The sequence below is a fragment of the Cervus canadensis genome, chromosome X (genome assembly GCF_019320065.1).
Source record: "Cervus canadensis isolate Bull #8, Minnesota chromosome X, ASM1932006v1, whole genome shotgun sequence".
Classification (NCBI taxonomy): Eukaryota; Metazoa; Chordata; class Mammalia; order Artiodactyla; family Cervidae; genus Cervus; species Cervus canadensis.
Window position 1 is genome coordinate 48,553,714 of NC_057419.1, and position 14,746 is coordinate 48,568,459.

General features: G+C 42.8%; 2 protein-coding genes across 4 annotated transcripts in view; both read right to left on the reverse strand.

The window, feature by feature from the left end:
* SYTL5 (synaptotagmin like 5) overlaps positions 1–321 on the reverse strand; it is a 170,457-nt gene extending 170,136 nt beyond the window's left edge. For both annotated transcript variants that reach the window (XM_043458058.1, XM_043458059.1), the window contains exon 1: positions 250–321. The gene's annotated coding sequence lies outside the window, so the exon portion shown is untranslated. The remainder of the gene's footprint in view (positions 1–249) is intronic.
* An 8,029-nt stretch (positions 322–8,350) lies between these two features.
* The window catches only part of LOC122434566 (histone H2A-Bbd type 1-like), a 108,617-nt gene continuing 102,221 nt past the window's right edge, over positions 8,351–14,746 (reverse strand). The window contains exon 3 of one of the 2 annotated variants that reach the window (XM_043458064.1): positions 8,351–8,771. In XM_043458064.1, coding sequence (XP_043313999.1) covers positions 8,483–8,771 — 289 coding nt within the window. In that variant the 3' untranslated portion in view covers positions 8,351–8,482. Of the gene's footprint in view, positions 8,955–14,746 lie in introns of those variants that run through there. The other variant, XM_043458063.1, reaches the window with a different exon arrangement.

Sequence of the window (14,746 nt, forward strand, 5' to 3'; positions counted from 1 at the left end):
ATTTGTAGATTAAATTAAATGCTAATAACAAGAAGATATCTATATCTCCCTCCTCATTCCATCAAACTTACAGAGCAGCCCATTGGCCAAAATGTCCCTTCTTTATATATTCCTGTCTTTTTCCTTTTAACCAAATGGTGAAAACGTAGTCTTTCATTTTCTGAAACCAAACCCCACCTCACAAACACAAAACACAAAAATCAAGAAAGAAGATGTCACACTGAAGTACACTAGACACAGTATTCTTACCTCAATCTGATGGCTAGAACACTTTTGTAGGCTTACATTTCTTTCAGACACACAAACTGTAGAATGCTGGACTACCTGACCCTCAAGGAGTGCTAGGAGCAGAAACTTGAAAAACTAGCCTCTTGTGTTCCCACAATCTATTTACTGAACACACCCAGTAGCACACAGTAATATTTATCTGTGGTGGACAGCTATTCCAAAGAAGCAGGTGTATCTCCACTTTAAAAAAACGAATGCCTGTGCTGATCAGCAGGGGAAAGGTAAGAGCTGTTTTATCCGTTAAAGCACGCTGACATGAGTTACTTTTTAAATCAATGTTTTCAAGATGATTCATTCATTTAATATTCTATTCCCCCAAACTCGTATTATTAAAGGACCTGGGGGAAAATGTATCCAATGATTACAATGAACACATATCTGCCAGGTACTATTCCAAGTGCTTCATATATAATCATTTCCTATAGTTTCCAAAACTTATGAGGTATGAACTACTATCCCCATGATACAGATAAGGAAACTAAGAACTTTGCCCAAAGTTACCCAATTAGTAAGTGGTTCATCCAGAAGTTAAATCCAGGCATTCCAGCAACACAGTTCATGTTTCTAACCATGAACCGGCACTGTGTACGTATGACTTTTAGAAGGTAAATTGTAACAGAATGTGGCTGCTCAGCTGAACAGTAGGTAATGTGTGAAGTCTTCTCAGTATTTGTACTATGTTGGAGTAAGTGAAAATTTTGGAAGATTATTTCCCCAAGATGAGTATTCATTTATATTATCATAGCAGGCCTCTTTTTCTGCTTTTCTGCAATGGTCCTTCAAGGTTCTGGGGAATTAAAAAAAAAAAAAACACTACCATATGAGTCCAGCTTAAAGTGCCAGTAAAGTTATTAATTTAAGTTCAAAGAATACAGAAGAAGCCAATATAATACCTTTTAAAAGTCTCAAGGATAAATGCTTAATTCTGTTTTTCAGATTAGATCAGTTCAGTCGCTCAGTCATGTCCAACTCTTTGCGACCCCATGGACTACAGCACAACAGGCTTCCCTGTCCATCACCAATTCCTGGAGCTTGCTCAAACTCAAGTCCATTGAGTCAGTGATGCCATCCAACCACCTCATCCGCTGTCATCCCCTTCTCCTCCTGCCTTCAATCTTTCCCAGCATCAGGGTCTTTTCCAATGAGTCAGTTCTTTGCATCGGGTGGCCAAAGTATTGGAGCTTCAGCATCAGTCCTTCCAATGAATATTCAGGACTGATTTCCTTTAGGATGGACTGGTTGGATGTCCTTGCAGTCCAAGGGACTCTCAAGAGCCTTCTCCAACATCATAGTTCAAAAGCATCAATTCAGATTAGATAATTCCTACTAATTTGTCTTCAAATTCACTGGTTCTTTCTTCAAGGTGATGTTGAGCCCATCTTTTATGTGTTTTATTTTGCTGATTATAAGTTCTAAATTTTCATTTGGTTATTTACACTTTTCCATTGTCTGTTAAAATTCTTAATCTGTTCATTCATTAAGACCATATTTCCTTCATTCACTGAACATTTGTCTTTAGTTCTTTGACTATAGAATAATTGCTTTAAAGTCTTTGTCTAAAAAATCCAACAACTGGCCATCTTGGGACTTTTCTCTCTTGACTTCTTCTTGACTATTGACAGGTCCTATTTTCCTGTTTTCTCCATGCTGAATATTTTTACTGTATATTAAAAATATTTAGGAACGCTGGGTTCTGAAGACTGTTGATGTTTGTTCTGTTTAGGATCTGTTTAGGATTGCTGGGTTCTGTCGAGTGTTGATGGTTTGTTTAACAGGTAGTTTGATACCTTGGATCTTATGCTTTATTAAAGCATGCAAAAAGCCTAAGTTGTTTCCTAAGCCCAGTTAATTTTGAGGAATCAACCTCCAAATTCTATCTCTTCTACAGATCCTGTAAGAGTTGGGTTTTAGGATTGTTAAAGAGTGAATCTATTGTAGGCCTTACAATGGGGCATAATCTTTACTCCTAAAGCTTCTGGTGTTTCAACTGGATACCCAACATATTAGGGAGGTATTATCAAGGACTCATCACTTGTTTCCTGTATCTCCAACATCCCCCAGCATGGGTCAATTGGTAATATCTCTGCTCCTTTTAACCCTGTACCCTCTGGTCAGTCTCAGGCAGTCTTTCCCTATGACTATTCAGCTCAGTCCTCAGCCAAAGACTCTTGGGAAACCTCCACATGAACTTTTGAAGATTTTCCTTTACATAGCTCCCTTTTCTCTGATGCCTTGTCTTGCAAATTCCAGCTTCTTTAGCTTTACTGAATCTTGATTTCTACCTCATCAGCCCAGCAGTACCACTGTGTGTTGCCTAGAATCTAGCTTCCTGTGCCATTGGAATGTTTCCCCCAAGCAGACAACTGGAGTGATGATTTAGCTACCTGTGAGCTTCCTTTGTCTCTGGAATCATAACCTTGTGCTGCGTGTTGTACAATGCTCAGAAACAGTCAGCTCATGTATTCTGCCCAGTTCTGTGACTGTTTTTGCCAGAAGGGCTACTCTAGTGCCAGTTATTCCAGGGTAAAAGTCTCCCAGGGAGCTTCATCTCTGACAAAATTTAAATGGTAATAAGAGACCTATTTCTTCTGTTTCATCTCACACATTCTTGCACGGCTTTACCCAATCTCAAAACATAATCATATGCATCATATGTCAGGAAGGTGGTGGGGAACAATCAATCACCTGGCTGCTACATCCTTTATCCTCACCGAGCATCTTAGTTTGGGTTCCCTTAGAAGCAGATGCTGAGACATGCATTCAAGTAAAAGTAGTTTCAGAGAAGTTGTAGTTACCTATGGCTTCTGAAACAACGTATCATAATCTTGGTGGCTTAAAACACACATAAATCACTGTCTTACAGTCTAGAGGTCTGAAATTATTGTTATTGGGCTAAACTTGGGTACTGACAGGGCCACACTCCCTCCAGAGGTTCTAGAGAATTTGTTTCTTTGCCTTTTCCAGCTCCTAGAGGTACATTCCTTGCCTATGGTCCATTCTACCATCTTCAAAGCCAATAGCATAGTATCTTGCTTCAGTAGTCACCATGCCTTCTTCTATGTCAAAACTCTCCCTCAACCTTTCTCTTATAAGAACACTTGTGATTACACTAAGGGCCCATGCATAAAATCTAGGATATTCTCCTCCACTCAAAATCTTCCACTTAATCATTATTTGCAGGAAAAAAAAAAAACTCTTTTGTCATATAAGGTAAAATTCACAGGTTTATGGACTAGCATCGGATATATTTTGGAGCCACTATCCAGCCTACCTAAGTCCACACTCTGGCCCCTAGAGGTTCATGTCCCCCCACATGCATAATACATTCACTGAACTCTTCAATCCCAAAAGTCTCAAACTATTTCAGAACAAACTCAAAGTGTAAAATCTCATCATCTTGATCAGGTATGAGTGAGATTCTCAGGCAAAATTCCTCTCCATCTACGGACTTGTGAAACTAGAAAATAAGTTATCTACTTTCAAAATATTGTAGTGGGACAGGCATAGTTACAGATATTCTCATTTCACAAGAGAGGACAAGGAGAGTCACGAGCCCAAGCAAAATCAAAATCTAGCCAGGAAGTTACCTGAGGTTTCAAGGCCTGAAAATAATCCTCTATGGCTTGAAGTCCTTGGCCTGTGATTCAACCCTGTGGGACACAGTCTTCACCCTAGGGCCTGTGGTTCTGACCTCTAGCACATTTCTATGCTGCCGAACAATATTCTTGTATCTCTTCTTTGTATTCACTTTTTTAAAAAATGGTTTTAACATCTCCTGGTTCTCTCATGACTCAGGTAAAACCTTTCAACATGTGTTCATTTCACATCTGTATTTATGTGATTTATTTTGTTCTAAAAATTATCTTTAAGACAAATTTAACATAAAGAAATTGATTGCATTTCTACACACTAACAAAATATCAGAAAGAGAAATTAAGGAAATAATTCCATTCACCATTGCATTAAAAAGAATGAAATATCTATGAATAAATAAACCTACCTAAGGAGGTCAAAGGCCTATACTCGGTAAACTAAAAAATACTAATGCAATATATTGAAGATGACACAAACAGTTGAAAAAATATATCATGTTCCTGGCTTGGAAGAGTCAATATTGTTACAATGACCATACTACCCAAGGCAATCTAGAGATTTAATGCAATCCCTATCAAATTACAAATAGCATTTTTCACAAAAATAGGAAAATGAGTTTAAAATGTGTATGGAAACACAAAAGATCCTGAATAGCCAAAATAATCTTGTGAAAGAACAGGGCTATAGGAGTCATGCTCCCTGACCTCCCACTGTATTACAAAGCTACAGTAATCAAAACAGTATGGTACTGGCATAAAATCAGATACATATACCAATGGAACAGAATAGAGTGCCCAGAAATAAGCCCACTATGGTCAATTAATCTATAACAAAGGAGGCAAGAATATACAATGGAGAAAAGACAGTGTCTTCAATAAGTGGTGCTGGGAAAACTGTAAAAGAATGCAATTAGAACATTCTCTAACACTATATACAAAAATAAACTCAAAATTAATTAAAGACATAAATGTAAAATGGAATAGCAAAAAACTCTTAGATGAAAACATAGGCAAAACACTATAACATAAATCACAGGAATATTTTTTTGGATCTGTCTCCTAAAGTAAAGGCAATAAACAAATGAGACTGAATGGAACTTAAAAAGCCTTTTCATAGCAAAGGAAGACACTGACAAAATGAAAGACAATCTACTGAATTGGAGAAAATATTTGCAAATGATATGGCTAATAAGGGATTAATACACAACCTGTATAAATAGCTCATACAACTCAACATCCAAAAAAACCTTGATTTAGAAATGAGTGAAAGAAATGAATAGATGTTTTTCTAAACAGGAAATGAAAAACCACAATGAGATATTGCCTCACTTTTGTCATTATGCCTATCATCAGAAAGAGCACAAATAACATATGTTGGTGAGGATGGGAAAAAGGAATCCTCATACACTGTTGGTGGGAAATTAAATGGGTGTAGCCATTGTGGAAAACAGTGTGGAGCTTCCAAAAAAAAAGGAGAAAAAAACCTAAAAACTACCCAGCAATTCCACTCCTGGGTATATAGCCAAGAAAAACAAAAACACTAATTAGAAAAGATGCATGCACCTCAGTGTTCAAGTGAACCATTATTTATAATTGTCAAGATAGAGAATCAACATAAGTATCCATCTATAGATGAATGAATAAAGAAGATGTGATACACACACACACACACATACACACACAATGGAATACTGCTGCTGCTGCTAAGTCGCTTCAGTCGTATCTGACTCTGTGACCCCATAGACAATAGCCCACCAGGCTCCACCGTCCCTGGGATTCTCCAGGCAAGAACACTGGAGTTGGCTGCCATTTCCTTCTCCAACGCATGAAAGCGAAAAGTGAAGTTGCTCAGTCATGTCCAACTCTTCGCGACCCCATGGACTGCAGCCTACCAGGCTCCTCCATCCATGGGATTTTCCAGGCAAGAGTACTGGAGTGGGTTGTCATGCCCTCCTCCAGGGGATCTTCCTGACCCAGGGATGGAACCTCCATCTCCTGCCTCTCCTTCATTGGCAGGTGGGTTCTTTACCACTGAGCCACCTGCAAAACCACACCTGCAAAGCCCTTTATTTCATCTGGGAGATATTAATATATTAGATCATGAAAACTCTGAATTTAAAGGAGCTCTGTTCTGATTGTCATATCTAATAAATCATTAATTATATAAAGGAAGTATTCTTTAAAATCCCTGAAAATAAAGAAATTGAACTGTGACACTTAAAATGGGCTAGACTGAAATAATACATATTCTCTAAGAAACGAACAACCACTTTAAGAACTCAAATGCATAAAATGTGGTTAAATCTTTAGCAAACAAGTCTAGTTTAACAGCTCAAGTTTTATGAAAATTATATTGTCCTTCATTTATCCATATTAGGTGTAATACAAGCAAACTTTTTTAAGCTACTCGGGTATTTCTTTTCCCAAAACTTCTACACTTTTACTGATCAAGTGACCTAGAATTCCTTCCAATAAAACTTTAAGACATGAAAAATCTGTTTAATCAAATCCAGTTATTTTGCTGACAAACCTAAATTTCCACAATAATAAAATTCTAGGTATATCAGCTTGAGAGCATTTCAAAATCCTTAGGTAACTAAAAACCTTGGATGACACTAAACTGAGTTCTATAGTGGATCGTTTTACTATTTAAAAGATAATACAGTGAAACACTGTTTAGCTATAATTTTAATTTATACACTTGTGCTTATTTGTACATGCTGCAAGGAGGCTAAATCTTCAGCTGTCAATCAACATGTTCACTTTTGTCACACTGAGAAGCTGTACATATAAGGAATGTGTGTGGCCAAAAAAGGTGGGTTAGGTATATATGTGACCTAGTCCAGTAAAAATCACATGAAGTACACAGTTATGGACCCCCAGACCTCTCTGCAAAATAAAAGTGATTTTAATTAAAATTTTTAATTAATATACATCACTGAGACCCTACTATGAGCCTCAAAATTCAGGGGAAAAAAGAGAATGCTTCTCTAAAGTAAAATGACATTTTGTTCCAGAATAGGCAACAGGGCACTGAAATAAAAAAAATAAGCAGGTATGTAGTTAATACAGAAAAGTAAAGAAGGTGTATGGAAATCAACTTTGAAAAACAGCACAAATTTGTATTACACTTTTTCCAAGTCTGACTCAGTTTTCATGAGTTTATTCATATGATTTTCAAAACCAGCTTCTGGTTATTTAGTATCAAATATCATATTGAATATTGAACTCAAATCTGAGAACTGCATTTGCTCTCAGTAAAAGAGACTAAGTTTTGTTAGAGAGTTTGCTCTAGTTTCCTCAAGTCTGTCTGCTTTTATTAAAAGATTGCAAAAGTTCATTGCTCAGCTCCATTAGTTTCCTAAGACTGCACTTACAAATTACCACAGACTTGGCTAAAATAAAAAAATAAAACATTTATTTGTTTTAATTCTGGAGGTCAAAAGTTTGAAATATGTTTCTCTGGGCGACCTACTTTGTACTTTGCCCCCAAAAGCAGAGATCTGTATCTCAACAGAATAACTGAACCAGGCCTGGCCGCCCCTTGGGGGACCTGTCTGAGCAGCTGCGGAGGGAGACACCGGCAGCCATCTGTTAGGGGCGTGGCCTGGGCCAGGCTCTGTGTTAAGTCACGTGGTGACATCATCTCTGGGAAAACCCCAAGATGGAGGAACTCTGATTATCCCTGTTTTACAGATGAGGAAGCTGCTGCTCACAGGAGACAAACAGATGTCCAAGATCACACAGCCAGAAGGTGGTGAACTGGGATGGCGAACCCAGGTCCACTGACCCCACTGTTGAAGCCAGCTGGGCAGCCTCTGACCAGTCCCGTATGACAGGCCAGGAGGCAGAGAGGGGGCCCTTCGGCATCTGATGAACGTCCACAGAGTGTCACAGCACTGCCCAATAAGCCCTGTCTCAAGTCTCTTTTTTGGAATGAGACGGGGTAAAATAAATAATGCATGAGCTCAACAGGGCCGTAATTCCTCTTATGTGTATTTCTTTATGGCTTCCCCATCACTCCTCAATCTTCATGTGAAAGTCCTGCCCCATTCAGTTCACACTGACTGCTCCGCCATCCTCTTCAATCACCCCCGTGGCTTCACCTCCCACTTGTAGGTGGTCCCCACCAGGAACAAAGCCTTAGGCTCCTCCCTCACGGGTTTCAGCGCCTCCCCCATTACCACCATCCTTCTGGGAATCCAACAGGCCCTCTCCACGCCAACCTCACAACCTCCCTGGTCTGGACTCCTTCAGAGCCAGTGAGCAAGTCCTGCCCCGCAACCTCAGCCAGCGACGCCCCCCAGGACCACACACCATCTTGTCACCATCGGAAACCGCTCCCCGATTTCAGGATTCCAGCATCCCTCCCTGACCACCCACTCCACCCCTCCATCCCTCATGAGACGACCCCCCTGCCACCCCATGTCGCCCAGACGCCTCAAGGACAAATGACAGAAAGCGAGCAGTTACAAGCACAGCCATGAAAACTTTAATAGCAGTGCTGATGGCAAAAGGCCTGGCCTCCCTCATCTGTGGGCAGTTTGGGGCGAGATGAAGCTACTGATGAGGTGTGGCTGGACTTGGGGGCCTGGGCATCCCTACTTCCTCTTGCGAGGGGTTGGTGCAGATGCGGGCTGAGAGAAGGCGTTGGGCTCGAAGAGGTGGCAGAGATTCTCATTGTTGATCAGCGCCCTCTGCACGTGTTCTGGGCTGATGCGCATCCTGTGGCTGGCGCCGGCCTCCTTCCCCGCCAGGTCCAGGATGTTGGCCGTCAGGTACTCAAGGACTGCGGTCAGGAACACGGGCGTGGCTGAGCTCAGGCGCTGGGCGCCCTGACGCTCTCGCAGGAGGCGGTCCACGCGGCTCACGGGGAACTGCAGCTCGGCCCTGGTGGAACGAGAATGCCTCTTACTGCGATGGCAGTTCCAGACGCGTCTTCCCCGAGACATGGTGTCGGCTGGATGTTGCCTCGATCAGCCCAGACTGACGATCCCGCTGGCTGGGGCCTCCCTAGATGCCAGTGCCTTTCTGCTGGCTGTGCCCCCTTGCTCAGCTCTCTTATTGCTCAGGGAGCTGCCTTTGTGACAGCTCAGGCTTTGTGATGTCATCGGTGGCCAGCTGGCCCTGACCAGGACTGGCCTAGAAATGGTTGTGATAGGAACCTCTTTTTAAAGGGAACTCTATCTATTTCACTGTAACAGTCTAGTAAAAAATAAATAAATAAACAAACAGGGGGCATGGAGAGAAAAAGAATGTTTTAATGGAAACACTGCCCTGTCCCTGGGACACCACTTCAGCTTATCTGAGCCTAGCCTTGGATTATCTTTGAACTGGTTCACATCCCTCTGTAAATTGGTGGTCACTGATAGACATACTGAATGCCTTGTCCAGGGGAGATCCATTTGTCTCACTTCTCATATTGTAATAAAACCAATCGTGCCTCCAATTACACATTTATAATTGTGTAAATACATTTTAAAATACTCTGCTTCAAAACTTACATGTTTGTTCTTCAGGTCATCTTTTGTTATACCATCTGCCAATCCCTTCATGAGTTAAACAGATTCTTTGAATACAAGTACATTTCGTATCTTTAAGAGTTTTATGATGGACTCTGAAGGAGAAATGCCAAATGCAACACTAAACTAAGGGCCTCTTCATTGCCTTTCCTTAGATTTGAAACCATATTCCTCAAAGAATAAAATGAAACAAATTAACTATTGCACTGCTCTGCAAACATGATTTGGGTACTGCCATGGGGTCATTATTGTCTACTAGTCAGCAACAAGACCTATAGAAATCACAAGTTAGCATTTAGTGACCATTCTAGCAATCTGGCTGTACAACAACACTTAGGTGAGTGGAATCATCTTGTTGAACAGGGTATGTACTAGTCCAGGTGTGGCTGAACTTCAGTGAAGTGTCATACGTAAGCTTCATATTAGTCACGTAAAATAAGGCTGTATCCGTTTGCAACGAACTTGCACAGTAACAGAAAATATTGACATTGTACCAAAACAATTTGAAGAGCACTATGCTACACTAATTTACTGAACAAGAAGATTTTATCTTTCAGAAAATTGTGGTTTTACAATGAATTTACAATGGAAACGATGAACTCAAATATCTGTAGGAGCCAGCAATATGCTGTACATGAGTGAAGTGGGTCACAAGTGAGATACAACAGAGAAAGGAAAGGCCCAGTATGAATGGTACAAGCAGTCAGACATCTTCATTGGACTCTAGCCATGGATGGTCAGAGATTTTGATTTTCACCAAAAAAATTGAGATTTTTCAGGCAAAAAGTTCTTGATTCATAAATGTTGCTTGATAATGAATTTGCCTTTAAAAATGTCGTTGTAGGGGACTTCCCTGGTGGGCCAGCGGTAAAGAATCTGCCTACCAATGCAGGGGACACGAGTTCAATCCCTGGTCCAGGAAGATCCCACAGGCTGCAGAGCAACTGAGCGCTGAATCACAACTACTTGAGCCTGGGAGCCACAACTGCTGAGTCCACATGCCTAGAGCCTGTACTCTGTAACAAGAGAGACCACAGCAATGAGAAGCCCTTGCACCACAACTAGAGAGTAGCCCCTGCCTGCTGCAACTAGAGAAAGCCCGTGCACAGCAATGAAGACACAGCACAGCCAAAAATAAATAAATAAATTTTAAAAAAGATAGTCACTGTAGGCCTAATAATTCCATTTACTGACTAGATTAGGTCTGTTAAGTGGCCACTTTGTAATTTGTTTTCTAGGAACATCATATATTGGTGTTCATATAGTCTCCTCTTCCTTGAATGTCATTTCGAGGCTCTGAAAGCCCTTTGTAAAGAGTCAGGTGGTCTCTGGCAACTTCCTACAGGACCAGTCAGATTCAGGGACCAGGGGAGCCTGGGCCCTCAAAACACCTCTCTTCTCAGAGGCTGTCTTTAGAGGGAGACCAGTCTTATTCCCAGGCCTTGTGTTCACACCAACAGCAAGCTGACATTACTCTCCAAGGTCTTTCCAGGCTGGACTCTTGGGCTCACGTCATCTCACACGGGATGTTTTCACCTGTGCTGACCTGTGTCTGGTGTCTGACCCTGGCCTGCCCTGACACTGATTTTGGTTACAGACCTGGTTTGGCAGCACGCCCTCCCTAGTCCTTGTTCCCACTCATACTGGTTTCAGTGTTCCCGCTCTCAACAGGGCACTGGTCGTCACTGGTCTCTGCAGGGCTTAAGTTAGAACAAATCCTGCCTCACCAGCCCCCTTCCCGTGTTTTCAAAATGCACAAAAAGCCTAATCTTGGGTGACTCATGCTTTCCCAAGGGCAGTGGTTCTCAGCCTCTGCCTGCCTTCTGCCCCTGGTCCTGGGGAGGAGGGGGGTGTGGTAGGGTGCCGCAGTTAGCTAGAGGACAAGCTGCCTGGGGCCCCCGTGTCTCCTGTGAACCCACACAGATGTGAGTTCTTAAAGGGATGGCGGTACAGCTTTCCCTGATTCTCCCCTGTCCACGTGACTTTGCACATGGCCTGCCCACATGAGGTCAGAAAAGCTCAACCTCCAAACCTAATCATCAAACAGAGTCTAAAGAGCCCAGGAAGCCTGGCTCCCTGCAGGTGTCACAGGGGCCACTAGTGCTGACACAACATGGTTTGTAAGGTGACCCTGACCACACAGACCTGCTAACCTGACATGGCTTATCCACTTACTATGACATCTCTGGTCCTTAATGTATCTTCTGGTCTGACTTCTGGTGAGGTATCCTGGAGACTACATTTTGTGCTAAAACATGCCATAGCCATAAGCCAAAATCAACAGCTTTCAAGAACCACACAGCTACTTAGCCAACATGGTAGGATGTGAATATCATGATTGATTCCCTGGCACCAGTCACCCTGGAGGCACTCCCTGTTGTCTGAAAGTCACTGGAAGATGAGGCATCATGCCCTGGACACAAAGATGCTCCATTTCAGGGATGGGGTGGCAGGGCTGGTGCCCTCACGTGACCATCTGAAGGACACTCTACCTGATGTCGCTGGGGAGAGGCCTGCTGGCCACTCAAATGAGGAGAGTAAGAGGGGGGCCTGGCTAAGGCCAGGAGGGTGCCATGGCTCTCGTTAATGATTCACAAATCTGTGTGGTGAACATCTTGACAGAGAAAAGTTTCTTTTATTAATTTTTTTTTAATTTATCTTTAATTGGAGGATAATTGGGCTTCCCTTGTGGCTCAGCTGGTAAAGAATCCACCTGCAATGCAGGAGACCTGGGTTTGATCCCTGGGTTGGGAAGATCCCCTTAAGAAGGGAAAGGCTACCCACTCCAGTACTCTGGCCTGGAGAATTCCGTGGACTGTATAGTCCATGGGGTCCCAAAGAGTTGGACACGACTGAGCGACTCTTTGCTTTATAATGTTGTGTTGGTTTCTGCCATACAATGTGAATCAGCCATAACTATACATATATTAATATCCCAAGAAAAGTCAATTAAACAAGCACCGACTCCTTCAAGTTCTTAGCACACCCGACATGGTTACTCTCAAGACACTCCTGAGAAGTTGCCAAAAGCTAAGCCAGCTCCTAGCTTCCATCAATAGTGAAAGGAGGGAAATATAGGGTGTCACCAGACAGAGGGGGGCAGAAAGGGAACTTGTGAGGACTGTCTGGTTCCCAGATGTAGCCCTGGCTTCCTCGTCTGTACAGCACTCTCACTCTCTGTCTCCCCACAAAATTCAGCAGGCTGAGATTTTTACAGAGGCCCAAGCATCCAGCAATGAAGTGAGAACCAGGTCCAGGCTAATTTACTAGTGTCCACAAGAGGATAGAAGGCTACATTCTGCCGAAAACATAGCACTGATATTACCCAACATGGTAAAATACATTACTAATATTTTCTGGAATGAAGCATGACATAAATAAATGAAACAAACCAGACAATAACTTCTTTTATGCGTATTTCTCTATGGTTTCCTCATCACTCCTCAATCTCCATCGAAAGGTCCTGACCCATTAAATTAATGCTAACTTCTATGCCACCCTTTCCATTCACCCCATTGCCATTACCTCTGATTTTAGATATTTCCCATCATGAATAAAGTTCATGCCAAATGCTCTTCCACTCTCTCCATCCATCCCCCTTGTCATCATCACCCACTTTCAGGTGTTCACCATGATGAATAAAGCCTTCAGCTTGTCCATCACGGTCTGTAGCCCCTCCCGAGTTACCATCATCATTCGCGGAATTCAACATGCCCCCTCTCCGGCCAACTTCGCAACCTCTCAGCCCGGATTCCCTCAGAGCCAGTGAGGAAGTCTTCACCCCAAAAACCTCATTCATCGACTCCCCCCGGAATCACTCCCCACACTGTCACCGCTGGAAACCATTCCCTGAAATCACAGATTTCAGCATCCCACCCTGACTGCACCTTTCACTCCTCCACTCTCCATGAGAGGACTCCCCCCACCAATGTCCCCCAGATGCCTCAATGACAAATGACATAAAGAGAGCAGTCAGAAGCACAGACACGGATTTAAGCACCTTAATACCATTTATTGATGACAGAAGCCGGGGTTCCTCAGCTGAGAAGTTGTGCATTGGGCTGAGGTTATGAAGGCTCCTGCCAAGCTCTGAGGACCCAGCTTCAGCCATTCCTTCTGGATCCAGGCATCTCATCAAACAGAGTGAAGGGCGCATTCGTCAAGTGGTGACAAGGTTCTACGTTGTCACCCCCGGGGCTCTCCACACCCTGTGGAGTGACCTGCACACCGCCATTGGCCTCAGCACCGACCAGATCCAGCCAGAATGCAGTCAGTGAGATAACTGAGCATGGAAAAGAAGGAAATCTGGTTGGATGAACTCAGGGTGTGGACATATTCATCCTCTTGCAGAAGACAGTCCAAGGGGCACACGGGAACTGCAGCAGGGAGGATACAGGATGGGCTGGTGTCTGGTAAGAGCACTCCTCACTTCGTTCTTCCGACATGCTGTTGGCTGGCTTTGTTTCTGCAGATCAAGCTCTGCTTAATTTTCCTGCTGGACTGTCTCTTAAGACACGTGCACTGAGCCCAACACATTTTACCCCTGTGCTCTAGTCCCTCATTGATCGGGGGGCTACCTCTGTGACACCTTCAACTTTGGGATGTCACTGGTTTCCACTGTGCCCTAATCAGGTCTCAGCCAAGCCATGTCCATGTCAGAAACCTGGTCACTCCATTGCCCCCTGATATTGAGGGAAGTGTACTTGACTATACCATTGTACAGATGTGTGTTTCCCTGGCAAACTTTTCCCTCTCTTTAGGGTACCAGACCACATTATCTGATTGTAACCCTGGACTGTCTTTGAGGTCTTTGACAATCTTTGGTTAGTTGGAGGTTACTCACAAACATATAAGAGATTCTGTATAGTAGAGATTAAATTGTCCCCTTCTCATGATGTAATGAAATCAGTTTTGCTTCCATGTACACATTCATTTAAATATTCTTGATCAGTATTCCTGTATCCAATGTTTGATTTCTCTTTGGAACAAGTTATAATACTTTTCCATTCCTTCACTGAGTAAAATAAAATCTTTTAACTCATGTTCAGTTCAGTTGCTCAGTTGTGTCCAACTCTTTGTGACCCCATGAACCACAGCACGCCAGGCCTCCCTGTCCATCACCAGCTCCCATGGTCCACCCAAACCCATGTCCATTGAGTCGGTGATGCCACACAACCATCTCATCCTCTGTCATCCCCTTCTCCTCCTGCCCTCAATCTTTCCCAGCATCAGGGTCTTTTCAAATGAGACACTTCTTCGCATCAGGTGGCCAAAGTATTGGAGGTGAACATGAGCTTATTATGTGTCTTGATTTTTACAGTTTGAAAAATATCTTTGGATCAT